The 20961-nt window shown below is 38.6% G+C and overlaps 1 protein-coding gene across 1 annotated transcript in view; it reads right to left on the bottom strand.

Moving 5' to 3' along the window:
- Abca12 (ATP binding cassette subfamily A member 12) overlaps positions 1–17274 on the bottom strand; it is a 165416-nt gene extending 148142 nt beyond the window's left edge. The window contains exons 1-2 of the mRNA XM_034498585.2: positions 16917–17274; positions 4443–4536 (exon numbers count right to left, since the gene is read on the bottom strand). Coding sequence (XP_034354476.1) covers positions 4443–4536; positions 16917–16985 — 163 coding nt within the window. The 5' untranslated portion in view covers positions 16986–17274. The remainder of the gene's footprint in view (positions 1–4442; positions 4537–16916) is intronic.
- Positions 17275–20961: the final 3687 nt, after the last annotated feature.

Here is a 20961-nt window from a genome sequence, read left to right as displayed (position 1 = left end):
GTTAGCTGATCTAACATCCAAGCTCTGACGTCACATCTGGATGGACAGAATTTAATATAACTTTATGATAGTGTAGACTGGTGTAGTTCAATTAACCCCCACCTAGTACCAGCCCCTATCAATTCTAACCTGTGAGGTATGAATTTGCTACCCTCTAAGAAAGAAGGTATACTAGGAAATGTTAGGTTTAACATATTTGAGGTTTAATTCTGTATGTGGTAATACTTTTTATTATGCTTTCAGCAATATTTTCAGTCACTTGAAAATACTTATTAAAATGACACACAAGAAAATGTGATGGCTTGTTAGTCAGGACTGCATTCTTTTGTGTTTACTGGTCTCAGTAAGACTGGATTATATTAGTCTTAACCAACATTCCCACAGCATCCAGCTGCCCTGGACCTTTTTGGTATATGTATAAGAAAACGCCATGGTACATTATAGCTCAGCTTAGTCTGTGTGTGTGCTGGAGAGGTTCATTTACTCTTAAGTTTGGCATCTGCACTTTGAAGTTTATCTCTTGACAAGTTCCCTCATGTGGAGATTGCAAGAGGTTGGATCAACTTCAAAGTTAGCATCATGGCCCCTTTCTGTTGGAATGAAGGAGAAGCATCAGGGCCTGCCTGCCAGGCTTGGGAGGTTTTCTTTCCCTGAGATTTGCAATATGCAAGAGCTGTTTGTTGCAACATGAAGGAGTCATAGACGGAGACAGACGATAACAAGAGTAAGTTCAGATTTCTTCAGGTGCCCAGCCATCAAAAATACTACAGAGGGAGTCTTTTGAGAATTACTTATTATCTTTTTCTGAGTGGTTTATAGAGTCCTACAGTTCTGCCAAGCTATTCTGAGAGCAAAATGTGGCCATGGAATTACAAATGTCATAGTCATCGTGACCAAGTTTCATCAAAGGGTGTAGTCTAATGCCTCATCCTTATTATGCAATTGCCCAACCAGTAGTATAGCCCAGAAAGGGTTTTACCTCTTTAAAACAGGATCTGGCTTCTGTGATACTATAGCCTCAGTGATACACAGTGAGTCAATGAATGCTACACTAAAGATTAATAGCAAGGAAGACTCTGAGATGCTCCTCACAAAGACTTTATATTTCTTGATTTCATGACAGAACTGCTTATATTTTTAAGCCTTGATGTTTAGTCCTCTTTTACTGACATTCATGATGTGACATAAAAACCAAGCACTAACTACTAGATGTAAGAATTACGATTAACTGGGCGGTGGTGGTGCATGCCTTTAGTCCCAGTACTTAGAAGGCAGAGGTGGATGGATCTCTGTGAGTTTGAGGACGGCCTGCTCTACAGAGTGAGTTCTAGGACTGCCAGGGTCACTCAGAGCACTCAGAGAAAACATATCTTGAAGAATACAGGAAAGAAGGAAGAAAGGAAAGAAGGAAGGGGGAAGGAGGGAGGGAGGGAGGAAGAAAGAGAGGAAGGAAGGAGGGAGGGAGGAAGGAAGGAAGGAAGGAAGGAAGGAAGGAAGGAAGGGGTAAGGAGGGAGGGAGGGAGGAAGGGAGAGAGGAGGGAGGGAGGGAGGAAGGGAGGAAGGAAGGAAGGAAGGAAGGAAGGAAGGAAGGAAGGAAGGAAGGAAGGGGTAAGGAGGGAGGGAGGGAGGAAGGGAGAGAGGAGGGAGGGAGGGAGGAAGGGAGGAAGGAAGGAAGGAAGGAAGGAAGGAAGGAAAGATTGGCTGATTGATTGATTGATTGATTGATTGATTTTTCAGTAGCTTAATGTCAGTCTAGAGCCAGCCCACCTAGGTCAGACATCACCACTCATTAATGTGAGACCTTACTTGTTTCTTGGCTTCTATGTGATCAGCATTCTCAGTTATGAAATGAGTAATGCACTCATCATGCCCCGAGGGCCTGTCTCCAAAATATGAGATCAATAATTACTTATTATTACTTTCTATTAGCCAGCTTTCATTGTTTCACATTATAAATAAATGTGAGACCTAAACCAAGGACAACTAAGGCAACATAAAAATACCTAAAGCCAAACTGTCCCTGAGGAGTTATGTTTTATACTGTCAGGCAGTGAGGGTTGGGATTGACTGGGCCATTTCTTCTATACTAGTCTCAGATGCTCTGATTTGCTCCCCAGAACAACACTTTCAATAGTACAATTGTGTTTTATAGTCTATGAATTATGAATTGAAATCCTGAACACATTTTTCTTTGAGTTTTATTTAGGAGAAAGAATTGTTTAAGGTACTTAACAGAGGCTCCAAATCTCCAAAACCAGCACAGATAACCAGTTTCCAATACCTTTCTCTTGAGTCCACATGACCAAATTTTGGCAAACAGGAATCTCTCAGGGCTCTGGGGGTTTCATGCATAACATGAACAGTTCCCTTTTTGGTTCTGATAGCAAACCAATTAGCTACTTTTTTGACAAGGTGTATGTTGTCTAAGAGGCTAGCAAATACACATTCAGTGTTTGAACTCTCCTGTAGCTTTTTTCTCTACCTTCAGACAGGATTTACTACTACAGTGTGCAATAGCTGCATATTACAATGGTTTCTCATCTGATACTATGTTTCTTTCAGAACCCTCCAGATTAGGCCTGGAGGCACTTCTCACACTCTTTCTTGTTTCTTGCCAGCTCCGTGAGATGCTGAGGCCTCTGCATCATTTCCTGTGAGTTTCTAACTCCTATCAGGTGGCACCAGTCAGTTTAAGACTGCTCATTCCCAAACCTTTACATTTCTCTCCTGAAAGTTTCACAAGAGAATTTTAGGTAACTGGGTGGAAAAGCCTTAAAAATAAGAAATTGGAGAAAATGCGTTGAAGGGCTCCAGTAAACTCCAGACACTATCAGTGAATCAACTCACAGCATCTTAAAGTAGAATATCTTGAGTTCCATTGTCCTGCTTATACATTGATTGCTCTATTGCTATAGTCTGTCATATAATATATATTCAATTATTTGTATGTATCCAAATACATTATATAATATTATATTATATGTAATTACATATACATTTAACATGTATATTTTATGTGTAGCATACATATATAATACACAAGTCATTAAACACACAATAACTTTGTTTCAAAGAGCTAACGCATAGACAACACAGAAAATGAAAGCATACTGTTTTAATAACAACTTATTAAATTCTCTTTGACAACTTTGTATAATGACTTATGGGAAAGTCCTGCAGAAAACAAAAGGATGCTATTCAGGTGTAAGAAATTGCTTATTCTAACACCAAGAGTTTAAATGCTTCACACTAACTGAATTGATACTTTCTGGATTATCCTATTATGCATGATTAAAGTAGACACCACATGGGTCTCATCCTATTTCTGGGACTAGGTGACTGAAAATCACTGTATTTAAAAGTCAGTAGTGTGTTACTCTTCAAAAAATAATTCAGCATTGTATCTGCTAATTGTCATAGTCATTTGATGTTAGTTTTGTAAAGTTGTTTTAGATGGATCTTTTTAGGAGGCTGCTATTTTGAAACATTGCTTACTCCTAAACCAAGGAAACTATTCCCCATGAGAAATTATCAACAGCAATATTATGATAGCCGTACCAGCCAAAGACTGAGGCTCAAAGCTCTCTGTCTGATGCTCAGACTTCCCAAGTCCTTTCTACATCTTCGTATCAGATCCAAAAGAAAATAATGGAGCGAGTTAGGCAGTCTGCCCACTTTATAACCAGGCAGTGACTTCATAGACATGAAACAGCCCTAATTTGGAAACAGCCTTTCTTCAAACGAAATCCGTTGACACGTTTACAGGGCTCAGCTCTCAGCAGTGAAGAGCAGAAGTGTTTATTTATTTGTTCAGTTGATCAAATACGAGTCTGTGTTTTCTACTATGGGAGTAAAGAATGCCTGAGCCTACAGTTGCTGCCTTGTGTAATCATGCCATGGCAAGGCTTCTGATGTAGATAAATCAGGAAGGTCTAAGCTCATTCTCTGCTCCATGTTTTTCTAGATAACTTTCATATGTACAGAACTGCAGTGTTACTTTTCTCCCTTGAGATAATGCCTTGTTGTGAATCCTGGGTTGACATGTAACTCAAAATTCTCCTGTCATCCTGACATCCAAGTGCTGGGGTTATAAACATGTATCACCACATCTTTCTCAGGTTCAGTGTTTTGTTGCTTGAGAATTTCAAACATGTGTATGCTGTGCTTTTATCACCCTCCCATTCCCACCTCTCCTGTTTCTCCTCCATCCCCTGTCTGTACCACCTTCTCATCCCAGTGTCTTGTGTTCCCCACCCTGACCCCCAGAGTCCACTTTTTGATTTGGAGAACTAGGAGTGAAAACCACACAAACTGTTTATGCAACTACTGCCAAAAGGAAATGCTATCTTAAAATTTTAAGTTTAGAATGGGGCACTAACATGGCACTAAAAAAGTTTGCAGTAGAATACGAACATTAGAGAAACAAGCAGCCATTTACTTACAAGTTGGTTTCGCTGTTGGTGGAAATTTTGTCCGGGTAATAGCCAGAATTATGAAAATAATGACTGGCCATAAGATCAAGACAAGTGTCCATAGCTGCAAAGTAACAACAGAAAGGTGTTATAGTGCTGACAGTAAATTAAAGAAAACTATGTATACTCAAAAAAGAAAAAACCCACCACAGAATATATTAAAAAAAAGTCAAACTATAACATTTCTACACAGGCCAGATATTTGACTACATGTTTATGAACAAGAAACAAATGAGAGAATTTTATAAATGCAGACAACTTCATAAGAATGGCTCTTCCAGATCCAGTCTTCAACTGTCCACCTGCCATTCCCTCTCTGGTTATCAATTATGACTATCCCAAAAGTGATTATCTTAAACATCAAATCAGACCAGTAACTTCCAGAAAAATACTTTAGTATTTTCCATTTATCTGATGGGTAAGACTCAGTGTCCCAAGTAGGGTATATGAAATACAGGATAATTTCAACCTGGAAGCATATTACAATCTCCAACATCAGCATTCTATACTCAGCCACAAACACTAGCGTGTGGCCTTGAATAACGGCCCAATAAATGTGGTTGAACAAAGCAGTGACTAGTTGAGTCAGACAGTGGACTGTAGCTCTTTACCACCCCAGTGTACCATCCTGTGTGCTTCCATTGTACAGCCTAATTTATTGCTATGGTTGCCTGGTTACCAGAAAAAAAAAAAACCCAACAGTTCAAGGACAGTGTTGTATTCATTACTTAATTCTCAGTACCTGGTGTAAAATAGGCTCCCAAGGAATGTATACTGCCCTGAAACTCCCATGAGAGTTTCACTTTCAGGCACAGTAGTGGCTGCTTTCCCTTCCAGTGTAGATACAGCGGGGGTCCAGGGAGATAGACAGACCTTAGTGGGTAACGATGCTTGCCATGTAAGGTTAAAGACCTGAGTCCATCCCCCAAACACATGTAAAAGGTTCAAGGAGAGAATTAATTTTACAGAATTGTTCTCTGACCTCCACATACATGCTATGATACTCCTCACATACATCACACACACACACACACACACACACACACACACACACACACCAGTAATGATAATAATAACAGTAATAGTAAACACTTCAGAAGTTACAGTTGGGCCTGATGGCACAGGTCTGTAGTCCTAGCTTCTCAGCCTATCTGGGCTACTGAGTGAGTTCAACTTAATCCTGGCCAATTTAGTGAGACTTTGTCTCCAAATAAAGAAATAAAAAGATGATTCATCTAATCTGTGCAAGGGTCAGGTTCAAGCCTCAAGACTGAAAACAAACTTTTATTCACTATCTGCCTAATATTTTTCATGCCTATGATACTGGGTCCATAAGAGTGGAAAACACATCTTCACAAAACCATGAACAGTGATGCTCAAACACAAACGTGGAGCACAAACTTTGCTTGCATTCACTATAGTTAAATATGGACCCTTCCTCTGGTCTGTTTACACAGTCAGGCTTTTATCATTCTCTACCCACTTTTCAAAGCAAGTCTCAAATTCTCTCCCTGTGGCTCTTCCATGTTTGAAAACAATCCAAAGCCAATCAGTTATTGATTGATCCCTCAGTAACACCCAGCTGAAAGGCTCCACTCAGGTCTCTGCCGAGGATCTAAGGGCATGATTCTCCTCACTAGTAGGTAGACTTCGGTTCTAAGCATAAGTTTTTGTTTAAGATTGAAGATGTTCTTTTAGCTCTCTGACATCTGACATGGCTCAGTTTGACGGATGCTAAGATGTACCCAGACAGGTGGAACCGTTTAACGTAAAGTGACACTTCTCAGACAGTGATGTATACACCGAATCACCTAGGGAACCTCACAAACATTCAGATGTGGGCTTAGGAGATTTGAAGGGAGTCCTGAGGGTCTACATGTCTAAGGCTCCCAGGTAGGTGGTAGCGATGGTCCACAGACTACACTTTGCACAGACAGGAGCTAGATCTGTGGAGGAACTGTTTATTGAGTCTGACAATACCTTTGCTGGAAAGTCTCTTTGGGATCGTCTGATGGATAAAATTTAAGGGCATTTTAAAGCTTACATATGAGGACACATTACATTTTTATTTTTCTGTAGCTTATAATTAAAATTTCCAAAAATCACGCATGCAGGCCTCTGACCTTGTCAGCATCAGAACTCATGGATATTTAAAAATCATATTTGGATTGTTGCAGGGTCCCCATTTCTACTTATTATTAGTACGTTAAAATGATGGTGCTAAGGAGTTCACACTACAACTTTTACTTAATGCTGTAATGTTTTTAAAAAACACATTTTATCATATCATAAATTCTCCTTTAACACTTCAGTAACAATTTTGATATAGCTGATTTGGTTTACAATTTTATTTATTCAATTTCTTTTTGTTTTATGACTTGTAAAAGACCACTGTTAGAAGAGACACAGACTAGCCCAGACTGTCAAACACAACAAAAGCATCAAAGATGCAAATGAGTCTTTATTTAATACAGCTTCTTATGTCTTCTGCTTACCAGATGCTAGCAGAACCTGTCCAACGTCACATACAATGTGCAAACAGGTTGTGAGCATGGCTATGAATCTCAAAAATATTCAGGGCAGGACTTTTTAATATAATTATTGTCCTGTTTTGAGGTTTAAAAAATAAATCATTGCAGAAAGCAGATTGGAAAAATATTGTTGCCACAGAATGATAAACGATATTGTTATTCTTGCCTAGTCTTTGAATAGTTGACAATTGGAGTTTGTTTTCCAACATTCTTGATACAAAATACCTACTATACTTTATATGACTCAATTGAAATGTACTCTATAGGGAACTGAATTTTAAAAAATTGAATGATTGTGGATTATGGTCTCGCATTTGCTACAGGAGACCACAGTTACTCTTTAAAGAGAAAATTCTTTTGGATTAGTAGGTGTGGAATCCATTAGTTGTTTTTAGAAGAATCTGTTTGTTTCAAAATTCTGGTGGCCTCATGAAAATCAGAAACTGAAATAAACTATTCCAGACACCCACCTTCAAATGAGGGACACACTATGGCATTTCTTAGAGTTGTCTTTTTGATTTATCTAATTGATAATGTTTTTTCATGAGGGTGCCTTGGTGTTATTTCAAAATTAATTTTAGATCTATTTTAAATCCAAACAAAGACACAGTTTAAGTCAGAGAAACTTAAGGCAATTTGGACTCTGTTAAAGCAAAAAACAAACAAGAAGACAAACAAACAAAAATAAAAAACTATCACAAAACCCGTAAACATATCTGTTATCACAGGCTTTTCCTGGAATTTTAGTTCACAGAAGGTTTGGGGACTTCTCTGTATACTTCATCTCAGAGAGATGATAAATACAAAAGTCCTCTAGACAGTGGTTTGGGGAATATTAAAGTTGACAAATTAATCACCAAAGGACAAGAAATAAAGTTTCAGTTTCCATAACAACAGGGTTGCTTCCTCTTCTATGCTAAATATTACCATAAGTAACCTGAGAGCAAAGACAGTGTCAAGGCTCTAGTACTGAACCAATGAGCCATGACTTCCTTGTTTGTTTGGCAAAAGGCTAACGTATTGATTTTACACTTAGAGCCACAGGTGTTAAGTAATACTCTGAGGGAAGTCATTCCTGAAGGTTCTGCATTTCTTGTTGATATTCTAATTGTCTCAGTCTACTTCTGTAACTCATTTGTATACCATCACCTGTGCTCTTGACATTTAAAGGCGTATACACACTAAGTTACATTGACAGGAGATGATATCAAATCATTCAAGGTTTATTTTTATCTGAAATGCCCTGTTCTGTTGTTTCTCTCTCCATTCATTCTTGAACAATTTATTTAAAAAAAAAAAAATCCTTGGGTAAAGTCCATCCATCCACAGTAGGACTGAAGATGTCACAGTGGCCAAGAGAGAAGTAGATTTCTACAAAGTTGACTATGTAGGATAATAGGTCAGTGTATCAGAGCCCCAGTGGGTTGAAGAACATAGTTCAGGGTGTGAAGGAGCAATGGCAAATAACATGTTTCATATGGGAAAACTGACCAGGATTTTCCTATTGGGGAAATCCAAATTCCCACTCTCCACCAGAAGAATTACAATAATGAAAAACAAAAAAATTAAAAAATTAAAAAAAAAAAAAAAACAACTAGAATAAGTCAGTAGTGGTGGGTAGGAATTGTTATTGCTTGTCAATTTGGCACACCTGAGAACAGGGGCGGGATCTCAAAGAATTGCCTCCATTAGGGAGACCTGTGGACATGTCTGTGGGGACGTTTCCTTGGTCTAAAACTGATGTAGGAGGGCCCACCCCACCGTGGGTGGCACCATTCCTAGGCAAATGAAACTGGGAACAAACCAGGAACCGAATTCTTCCATGGTTTTTGCTTCATTCTCTTTCCCTGAGCTCTTCTCTTGGCTTCACCTAATTGTGAACTGTAACTTGTAAGCTGAAATAAACCCTTTCCTCCCCAAGGCTGATTGTTGACTGACTGATTTATCACAGCAACAAAAAATCAAGACACTCCCCATTTCCAAAATGTATTTTAAAAGGTCCTGATGGCATATTAATTAATGCCAGCATTAGAGAGACAAAGGTAGGTCGATCTCAGTGAGTTCAAGGCCAGCCTGGTCTATTTAACAAATGGCAGGCTGGCCAGGGCTACATAATGAGATGCTGTCTTAAAAAAAAAAAAGTACAAAATAATAAATATAAATATATGTCACTTATTTCCTACTTTTATACATTATGATTCCAAAGTTTTTTCCACCTCATTTTATATCATTACTCAGTCCTAAAAACACTAATTTGTTCAAGAAATCTTAGCTTCTTCTAGTGGACATCCAAGAGCTACCGGTGATCATTGTTAGTGAACTATCACTATTTCCAGGCCTGGACATGGTTAGAAAATACATGTGGAAGATAAAGAGAGAACTTTTCACCAATCAATCAATCAATCAATCAATCACTCAATAGATAAATATAAGCAGATGAAAGGAATCTGATGGTTCAGAGACTGTCAAATAATGAAAACATACAGAGGACAGCTCATGCAAATACAAACTTCAAATTTGATTCAATGGCCAAATTTAAACACTAAAATTAAATATAATAACAAAATATCTAGGGGTCATTGAGTCTGCAGATCTAAACAAATGCATGAGAAAGCAGACAATGCTAAGTAAAGACTGGAATGTACGTGCATTTTTCCTGCAAGGATGAAGTTGGCATCATGCACTAATAATAAAATGCAATGATGGAGAACTGCTTTCTTGGGCTTCTTGCTCAAGATAATGGACTGCTGTAAACTGAGGAAATGAATGACCAATGCCACAAAGCAGCAACTCCTGAGACTTCATGAGAACTAGGGTCATGGATGTCAAGGGAAGACCTAAAGATGATTTCGCACTGAAGGAGATGAGAGAGGGTGAAAAGCCACACGCAGCATCTGATCTTTTAGCTTTAAAGGACACGGCACCAAGAACTGGCCAAGCTTGAAAGGAGCCTAAGAATCTGTTGTAGTTTTACATTTATATATAGAAAGAATCTAAGGACATATAGAAACAAAACCAAAGCACATCAAGATAGATGCAGGAACATGTCATAATGGAACCCGTTATTTTGTGCACTAACTAAAAACAAAAAGATTCTGTTCAGAATTAGAATCTGAGAGTCTACAAATCTGACAGTGTTTTACATTTATATAGAGAAAAGCACACTAAAATATTAGAGTGTTGGAGCACTAACCTTTCATGGTGATGGACTCTGTGTTTGTGTGTGTGTGTGTGTGTGTGTGTGTGTGTGTGTGTGTGTCCTTAATGACTTTCCTTTTAATTTGAAATTATTTCAAAAAAAATCTGGAATTATTTTAAAGACCTCTATATCTCTTCTTGAAAAGGTCCAGACCCAAACTGAAAGCACAAGCATAGAGATGAAGTAGCAGGAAAAGAGATAACAAACAGAAAAGCTTCCTACATGGGAATTCTATCTACCCAAACACAAAGTTGTTTAACTTGGAAGGCACTCACTTTTTAGCTTTGAGATAAATGTGATTACAATCTGGAAGTAAGTTTGTGGGTTGGGCACATGTATGTGTGCTTTGCACAAACAAACAAATGAAACAGAGGGACAAGCATGACCCAGGAACATCAGCCAATGAGGCTGCTGTTTTAAGATCAGGTTAATCAGCAGGGCCCGTTTGGGTGGCCTCTTTAGACATGCACTGTTGCAAGCTCTCTCAATGAACTGTCACAGTATCTCCAGCTTCCTTCCGTGGGGCAATGATCAATAATTAGACTATTCATATGAGGCGGGGATGGGAGTATATAGAATTGTGAGGGGAGAAGAAAAGGGGCGGGGTGTTGAATGTTGTCTATATAAGACTGTGGATGTGAGGGCAGGATGCATGGGTTTTCACGTTTCGTTGTTTAACATATGCCAAGCAAGTATTCTGCATGAGCTCCATCCTAGCGCCATGATTTTTGGTTTTGTGTGTTTTGCATTTAATTAGTTTTTAGTTAGTGTACAAAGCAATGGATTTCATTATGACACTTTCACACACATGTCTTGATGCATCTTGTTCTTAGTCACCCTCAAGTTGGGGACGTTACTGGAGATACTAGACGACATTTCTATTACCTATGCTCAACTACGTCATCCACACAAACCCGCAACAATCAAATGTAAACTGACTCCCAAATTTCCACTGAGAGTTGATCTGTAGTACCCAACAGCTAGAATGAATTACACCGCCACAGTTATATCTTTAAGAACTATTGTTTCAGAATCTTTGAGAAATCTCACAAAACTGATTTTCAAAAAAAAAAAAAAAAAAAAAAAAAAAGCTATCATTTCGGTTTTAGTTCATTCTTAACTTCCCTACTTTGTCAGAATTGTTTATTGTAATTCCTACTAGTCTGTCTGAGTCTATCTGTGCTTAACGTTGTTACAATTGTCTAGTTATTTTACTAATGGGTAAGTTAAAAAACATAGTTCAATTAAGTTTCAATGCTTATTTTAAAGAGGAAATGACTTTAAAATATCACTTACAGACTTTTACCCTAGAGCAAATACTGACTGGAGCTAGGTGGCTAAATTACACTCATGGAAGTGTGCATTCATTACACATAGCTTGTTGTCAATGGGGTTTGAATGCCTTAAAGTGGAGCATGTGATCTGTTTCATTATAGCTATACCATCCCTCCTATTTTATTCTTTGTGTATTTCACATAGTCACATTATTGCCTTGCCCTTACAGATACCAGTATCTCTTGTACTACAGTGATTTGAAGCTGATTATGTAATAAATGAATAATACTGGGTATCAGGACTCAATTTAGTTAGGGGTGTTTTGCCTAAATAAAACCAGAATGCCTAGCACGAACAGTCTATTCTATTTCACCAAGTGAATTGCAATGGACTATGCTATGGTATTAGAAAGACAGCATGTAAAGGAATGATAATTCAAGGAAAGATAATTTGAAAAGCCTCAAAGATGAAAAGAGGCCAGGAAGAAGAAAAGACTTGTACATTAGATGGAGGGGGAGAAAGAAGTGAAGTCTTTCAAACAGAGGAACCATTTGGCTAACATTCATAGACAGAAAGGAGGGAAGACTATACCAGGAGCACACAACTGACTCATCAAGACTCTGCCATACAGTTATTCAGACTCATCCTGAATGTCTCTACTGACAACAAGTCCACTGCCCTGAGCCTACATTATTGGACAATGAATATTGTCTGTCATTTTTGCTTATATTGATATAAAATTCTTCCTTCCTTTGCTTACCACTTGCTTATTTTAGTTTGGCCTGTCTGCACATGAGAGTTCTGAAACTATCTGAAGAGAGAAAAGATCTTTTCCCTCTCAGGGTATCTTCAACAACTCTCTTCTAAGTCTCGTTTCAAAATGTATTTCCCTGAATACTTCAAGATGGTTCAGTGGATAGAGGCCTTGCAGACATGCTTGACAGCCTGATTTGATCCCTGAATCCCACATGATGGAAAGAAAAAACTGACTCTTGAAAGGTGTCCTGTGACTGGCACATATGTGCCTTTGTGCATGCACACTCCTACACAAATTATATATATATATATATATATATATATATATATATATATATATATATATATAAAGAGAGAGAGAGAGAGAGAAATATATATATATAATGAGAAATATATATATATATAATGAGAAATATATATATATATATATATGTTTCTCAGAATGAAATATTATAGTCAAGTTGTCATTTTGTAATTAGTGTCAAAATTTCTTACAGGATTCTGAGGGATGACACCTAACTTGTCTTGACTGCCTAGAGCATGCACATGCTGTGACACACTTAATTTGTGTATCTCACTTAGCATAACAGATTCATTTTCTCTTGCAGATGGAAAAACACAAAAAGACTAAATAAGCCTCTCCAGGAGGCACGAAGCCATAGAGCTGATGTTTGAACCTGGAATCCTGCTTCAGCACCAGTGCAATTAGCCACCAAGCTATATAGATTAAAGACTACAGAACAGAACTCTGGCTCGCTTTGATCTGAATATTATATTTTTATTAGTTCATCCTTGAGACTAGTAAAAGAGTTTTTATTATTTCTAAGCTAGAGAGCATTGAAAGTCATTTAAAGGTCTTCCTGTAATCTGGAATCATAACTTTTTATTACAAACTTGAAAATAAAAGTTGTCCAACCTTCCATAACATAAAATACACTGAATGCACTGCCCCCTTCTCCTTTATCCATTTCACTTTTCATTTCGCTAAAAGACAAGAATGATCATTACTGAAAGCAACAGAGGGTACCAAGATTCACATCAAAATAGATGCTCAGTATCTTAAATCTGGAAAATAACTTAGTTCCGCCTGAAAAGTAAGGCATTATAGATGATGTGGACACCTTAGTCAGTTGGAATTTCTGATATTTGATGCTACCATGACTATATGTAACTCATCCAAAAATTGGCAATAAATCAATTTTCTGGATTCTATCCTTATAGATTACAATACTGTCCTGGAGATTGGTAAATGTTGTTTGATGGATATAGAAACAACATACTCTGTTAGGTTGGCAATGAGAGTTTTTTCTTTAGTTAATTTGTAAAGCTAGCATACATGGGTTTCATGATGGAGTTTTCTTACATGTATGTCATACTGCGTGTAGAGTAACACATTATTGCTAGAAGTTAAGCAAACAACTATCACTCCAATTCCTAAAGCCTTCACGCCATTTGCTTTATATTTGTCGACAGAATTTAAAACACGTGTATCTGCTATGTATTAGGTGCCATAATTAGCAGTTATAAGAAATTAAAGGGCATCACTGGTCCTCCATCTCCAAGTGGTGAAAGGACCAGAACATTCGCTCACACAACAGAGTAAACCATACAGAATTTATTTTATATTAAACTGGTATAGAATTAAATCTGGGAGTAGAACTTAGTCCCAACTGATTCTAGTGTAAAGTTTATTTTAATGCACAGACCATCCCATGTTAGGGCTTCCCCTTTCTTCCTCTAGTCTCTCTGAAGGGAAGGAAGATGGACCAAAAGGGCAGAGAATGAGGGAGGAAGGGCCAAACTTGGTCCACAATGTCACTTTGATAAATGTGGGACTGTCCATAGGAGCTATTTCTGTCCTCACCTAAGCTTAAGTATAATTCTCTGGCTAAGCTCTTAGAACAGAAAAGTAATCAACTTTAGCATTAATTTTTCCTCTTCAGGTCAGAAGTTTGAAATTAGAATCCACTTCTGATGAGACTTGAAGCCCCTACTTAGGACCCATCTTCTTAATGGAAGATAATGCTGTCTGTTTGCCCCTGTCTTTCAGCCCACAGCTCTCTGTGGTAGCATCTCATTGGGTGAGCCTCCTGTTGCTGTGCGTCTCTTCTGGAATCTAGCTTCATTTCCCTATTATTTTTAAATTGCAAGTTCAGCAGGGTAACGTCTGCTTGATTTTCCCTGCTACCTACCATTTCTGTTGGTACTTAATACAGTTTTCTCCTCTTGTGAAATAGATTGCCAGAAATCTTTCAAATACATAAAAATTATCTATGGCCTATGTTGCAGCTATGACCTCTTCTTTGGTGTGGTGGGCTGAACTCTGAACAAAGATCAGAGAAAATAGGATAAATAAAAACTTAGAAGGATCAAAGAAATCATAGCACAGATAACAGATTCCTCATTGGAGAAATATAACTTTGGTTCTTGAAGCCATGGTGTGGCCTTGGGTAAGTTCTCGAACACTCTGGAATTCTGTAAAATTGTCTGTTGCGTAACCCTAACTATTGCAAAATTCTCATCTTTGGTTTTCTAAGTAAGAGTGAAGTTCATTTTGGATGCATTTTTAAGAGAGGTTGTCCCTGCGAAGTATACCCCAGATGAATACTTAGATTATATCCTGTTCTTATGGTTCTTTCTCGAATCATATAGCTGTCTGTAAGGTGATGATGACATTTTTCATCCTACTATACACATTTGTATTTCCTCCATAGTGCCCAGTCTACCTGAATATTTTTCATCTTTCCTTTTCTTTCTTGTGCCATTGTTTCTGCACTCCTAGATTCCATTCTCCTTCTTGATAGTCCTCCCTTCCCACCATCTCACTTTATGATGAAGCTTCTTTTTAAACTTAGAGATGGTTGACACAGTAGCAATACTGACGTTTTCCTTGCTATTCAATAAGGACAGTTCATTTCCAGTATCACCCACCATCATTTGAATTTTCTTGAAAGTCTGTCTTTGAAATACCAGTTTCAGAATTAATGTACAGATAAAGATAAAAGCCTGATTAGGGAGAAGAATACTCGCTTGAAATCTTTGTGTGTGTTTTGGGGGAGCTTGGGCTTTTATGATTAAAATTTTAGAAACTGCAAGGAAGCATACAAACTTAGCATTGATTTTTTATCAATATACCAGTTTTTGCTTTTTGGGGGGGTTTGTTTCTGATTTTTGAATATATAAATTTAAATAGATGTCTTCTCCATTCTCTGTTTGCATGGACTTTCTTTCCTCATTAATTTGAGTAAAATAAGATGTCTGTATTACTCAAATCCCTCAACAATTTATACTCATTAGAAAGCAGTTGAGAAATTAGGACCGCACTTAGATCTTTCCACATTATACGACAGATCTGACAGATCTTGTGCCCATTTTATAAGTGGAAAAACCAGAGCTCAAGTGGTAGATGCTGTGTCATCCTGGGAGGAACCACGACTCATGCTTGGGACATCCACACACCCACAACTGTGTTGCCCTGGTGAATGTCATCCAGAATCACTCACGTGGGAAGTATGGGGGAATTTCTTTTTCTGTGCTGTTTTTACAGTTAACAAACAAACAAAAAAGTCAATGATTTCATCATTTTATGTTTATCACACCCATTCGATCACATGACATTTTATGACGTAAAGCCCTGCCTATCAGATTCCCTAAGGTTAGCAACCACCTAACTAATTCTTCCTTCAATACATCCATTAGAATGCTAGGGTTTCAGGCTCTGCAAGCCAGTGCAGAGTGAAATAAGAAGCCTGGATCAAACGCTGGATTTTATGATTCAACTGATTTGCATATCTGCATCACCCAACTGAGGCGGTAGTGATTGCTCTAAAGAGAAGAGCATTCAATAAGGTTTGGGCTTCTCCTAGTTCTCATATGCTCTTCTGAATACATAACTCACAGAAATCTGTTCCTCTCCCAACTCTCTGGACTCTGTCTGGTGGAGTTCTGAACAGCTTGGCTTTGTAATTTAAAAAACAAGCATTAACATAAGACCACCAAAATGATGTGAAAAGAACAGCAAAGGGAGTCAATGGTATTCTTAAAAACAGAAATATGTACATGATATATATATACATATATATATGTATGTGTGTATATATGATGTTATATATATGTCATATGTCATATATATGTCATACATACACATATCACACACACACAGACACACACAATGATTTTTAGATACTTGAATTCCTTTTGAAACTTTTCCATTCTAGCAGTCTACAATCTTTTCAACCAAGTTCTCATCATTTTTTGCTTTCTGGAACATTTCTTCCCATCTCTGATTCGTTCAAATGTTACTTTCATTCATCCCATTAGAAATCCACCTCATTTCTAATGACATTAAAAAAAATTCTGAAAGCACTCTGGCTTACACCCAAACTTCCATACCAGTACCAGTTCATCCAGTAACAAGGTACATCCTGGGCTTTGCCCAGGGATTGTTCCTATTTACTCTATTAATTTACTCAAATCAAAAGGCTGCTTTGGGGGCATGTTAAAACTTGCCCCATTAGCTGAAAGATGGATGAAGGCAAGAATTCTAAGAATCTTATTTTGCTTTTGAAAAGTGCCTTTAAGCTCTTCTCTGTCTAGCTCTCATTAACATCACATTTTAAGATTTATTACTTCGCATCCCCTGCACTCCCACCTTAGACAAAACAAAACAAAGAAACTCCTCACCGGCTGTCTTTTGACACCTAGCCAATTTTTCCACACCAGGATTCGAAGCTGATGAAACTGGGAAGCCATCCTTTAGACACTTTGAACAAAAACAAAAAGTTTCCTGTCTCTTCCTTCAGTCCTCAAGAGAAGAGGTGTCCCGTCTAACTTGCTGTATGCCAATGGGTCAGGAGGCTTTTCACGGCATAGCTTCGTAGGGCCTGGGGTAAGAGGCCCACAGCTCTTCTCTTCTCAACGGATTTGTTTTTCCGGTCAGTGAATCCTTAACCAAGAAACCCTTCTCAACCAGAATCTCTTCAGAAATGAGGAGCCCGCTCCGTGCCTTTCAGTGGCTTGTGCTTATTGTAAAATAATGCCTCTTGTGCGAAGTCCACACTTCAGAAAGAATGAGTATCATTCAGATAATGCCCGACTGTAAAACAAACAAAAGACGAACCCACACCTCCTACTCTCCAGAAATTAACTGCCTATCCACACCTTAGAGAACATGTCACCTGCACTAGACGCGTCATAGGAATTAGGCGGGACCCTGGAAAGGCCTGTAGGACTTGTCCTACATCCCTTTGCTTTCTTCTCTACACATAGTTGCTGCTGTGGCAGGGACTGGGCACTGAGAATTTTACAGGTTCCTTAAGACAGAGAGTGACTCCTGGTGTGTTTTAATGTTTTATGAGAACATGAATGATTGCATATCACAGTGCTTTGTATATGATCAGTGCTTAAGAATCACTACTGGATAAAAAAGATAGACCTCATAAGCCAATCAAATTCACCTTTGGTTCTTACTTCTCGACCTGATTGATCAAGACTCTACTTACCAAATCAGTTACAGCATTGTTTGAGGTCTTCCTACAAGTCAGGAGTAAATGTTGGCTCAATTGCTTGGCCTCCATGCCAACTCTGGGAGCTTGGTGGCAGCCAGCCTGGGGCAGACTGGATCCATGATAGAGCATGCCAAATTACCTCAGCTTTGGCTCACCTTACTGTGAAATCTCCAAACCCATTCACCAGACAAACAGTCCTGAGTATAGGGAATGCGTTCCATATGGGTTTTTGTTTCTAGACAAAGTTACAAAGTATTCTCTGAATGAAAGAAAGTCTCTAAAATAGTATGCCCCTTCAATTTGGGGGAGTAGGCAGAGCTAAGATTTATCTATCACAGTTTCTGAAAATGACTGCAGTTTCTGTTTTCCAGACATCTTTAGCTGCTGTCACAATCCACAAGTATGCAATGGTTCACAAATAAACAGTGCTTATTTGGGAAGACAGAGTAGGTTTGGGATGTGATTCTAAGCATTGAGGGACATTGCAGGCATGGTGGCTTCACTAAGTCAGGAAACCTCAGGTCAAAAAGACCTGAATCATCATGTGGCTGATGCAGGAAGGTGGGAGGCGAGCTAAAGATGTACCATGTGGCTTCCTAGAAGCTGTTTGTCCGTTTCACAATCCCAGAATTGTGCTGTTTGGTGGCCTCTCAGTTGGCCCCTTTTGCCTGGAAAGCTTCATCTACCACTTCTGACTGTCCAACGAAGACAATGCATTTCATTGCCACCCAGGACTTCCTTGGGAGATCTATTTCTTCAGCATAGTTTCCTACTATACAGAAGACGCTCAAATACATTAGATGGCCCTTTGCATGGGAAGGAACATTGTAATTGTCCAAATACCACACATATTTCCTTGGAGGATAGACAATCTTCTATGCTAGACTATAATTTCTAGTAGTTTAATTACGTTGAGGTACACTGACAATAAAAGCTTCTTTAAATGTGTATATTCCTTTTAAAAGGAGATTTTTCAAGAGTGGATTTTTAAAAGTCTAACATTAAAAAACATAAGTCTTGGAAGGTATAGCTTATATAAATCAAGGATGATGTACTTTACACAGACAAAAATCCAAAGTGATTATTACAAAAAGACATAGGAGGAAGAATGTTCAGGAGATTAGAGATAGGTATCTTACTTGGGAGAATGTAGCATCGTACCCCAGTCCTGATTACAGGCTTTGGTGCTGCTGACAGATTAAGATTTTCCTCAAGGTAAAGAACATGATTAATCAAAAATAATCTGCCCCCAACCACACAGCTGCAAAAAAAAAAAAAAAAAAAAAAAAAACTTTTATACAAAATTGGTAAATTGCCCAGCAAACAAACAGAGACAAAGTTCAAGTAGCACAACATAAGGAAAATGAAAAACATCCTTGTTTACACAGGCCTAGTTATGCCCGTCTATAATTCTAGCATTCCACTGTGAGTTCAAGCCCAAGCTGGGCCCCCTGTCAGGTTTTAGGACAGTTAGCACTACAGAGTGAGAACCTGTCTCGAAAAAATACAGACAAGCAAAAGCAAACCCTTGTTAACCAGTCAAGCCCTGCTAACATTCACTTAGGACTCTTCTGAAGAGTTAGTACCACTCTGGTTTGATCACCTGTCTTGTGTGTCAGCCACGCTGGTGTTTAAAGAGGAGGTCAGCTGATCCAAGTTATCTTCAAGGACAGTTTCCATCACATGTATCTGAATTCTATCTTCTGTCTATGCCTCTACTCCCTGGAAATCAATGGGACCCCTTTATCAATCAAAGAACCATTCTATCTACCTCGACTTCAGCAGTATGTGTTTTTATTTGCTCACCTAACCGGCAGTAATATATGATAAGTTTATCATCCAATGTGAGGACTCTGGAGTTCTTCTTTCCCAAGATCTACTGGCTGCAAGTTTTAGGAGGAGCCCCAGCCAACCCAAAGTTGACTAATCTAAATCCAGAACTCATTTTGAGAGGACATGGCCATCCTTCTGAGGTTGCTTGTATCTAAAACTGTTTAGGACCACCTCTGACTACAGAACATAGCTTAAATGATGAGGCTACCCAGGCTGCATGATGGTGCGGATTCAGGATTTGCATAAACAATGGACACAGCAGCTCATATTAGTCAACCAGTCCTGTAGCACACTCCACAGCTGAACCAAAAAGAAAGCAGTTCAACTCCACAGACCGGGCATTAACACGGCTAGAATACATTTTGTTTTAACGGTATTTATTGAAATTATCTCATCTAATAATAGTAGTAATAAAAATTAAACAAGCAGACTATAAAGCCCCAGTCTGTGTGGCTTGTTACCGTGTAATATGAATCTAGCACAGGAGCAGCTCCACAGTAAATGGTTAATAATTGCTTAGTAAATGATGAATAGCAAGCACTTACTAAGCAATTATTGAATCATCAAAGGAGCCTTACCATATCAAAATTGTCACTATCCTCATTTTCAGAGAAGAAAGTGGCATTTGGTGATTGTTAGCAGATCCAGCTGGAAGCAGAGCTACGGAGAAACAGCAAGCAGGAAGTCACGCTGTATGTCATACTTCTAGCCTTTACACTACTCTGTCTCCAATACCCCAGGCTGGACTTGAAGAGACAGGTAAATAAATAAATAAGAAAGAAAGATTTTTTTTTTTTTAAAAAAAAAGCAACAGAGGGTTTTCTGGTTTGTTGGGGATCTGGAAAACACCTTAGAGATTGTTTTAAAAGTACATTCAAGAAAAAAATTATTGCCCAAATGTATTCACAAGAATAACTGAGGGAGAAGGCTCTGCTTTCTGCTTTCAGGCTTCTTGGTTAAGCACCAAAGCATTCCCCAGTCGGCTCTTGCCAGTTCCATGGGAGCTGTATCTGCAGCCATGCCGCTGCCATCTGCCACGGTGCAGAAGAGGACTGCTCGATTTCAGACTCTGTCATCCTGTTTCCTCTGCCCAAAATGAACTTGTGTCCATTCTTAAAGGGCTGGTTCAAGTGTTACTTCCTCTCTGATGCCTTTTCCAGCCCTTTCACCCACCACACCCCACTCCCAGCTGAACTAATTACTCCTTCAGCAGCTTTCCCATAAATCTTTGTTCGTAAAGATAGCCAATACATCCCTACCCTGTATTATACAGTCAGTCTGCTTCCACCTACACTCTAATCTCCTGGGATACAGAGATGATGTCTAAGGGAATACCAAGGATTGAGAATGTGTTCTGTCACAGAGTATGTGAAGAACTGTGGCTGTGA

Source organism: Arvicanthis niloticus, chromosome 3 (genome assembly GCF_011762505.2).
Source record: "Arvicanthis niloticus isolate mArvNil1 chromosome 3, mArvNil1.pat.X, whole genome shotgun sequence".
In the NCBI taxonomy this organism is placed as follows: domain Eukaryota; kingdom Metazoa; phylum Chordata; class Mammalia; order Rodentia; family Muridae; genus Arvicanthis; species Arvicanthis niloticus.
The sequence above is the reverse complement of the archived record's forward strand: the minus strand, read 5'-3'. Positions and strand labels throughout refer to the sequence as shown.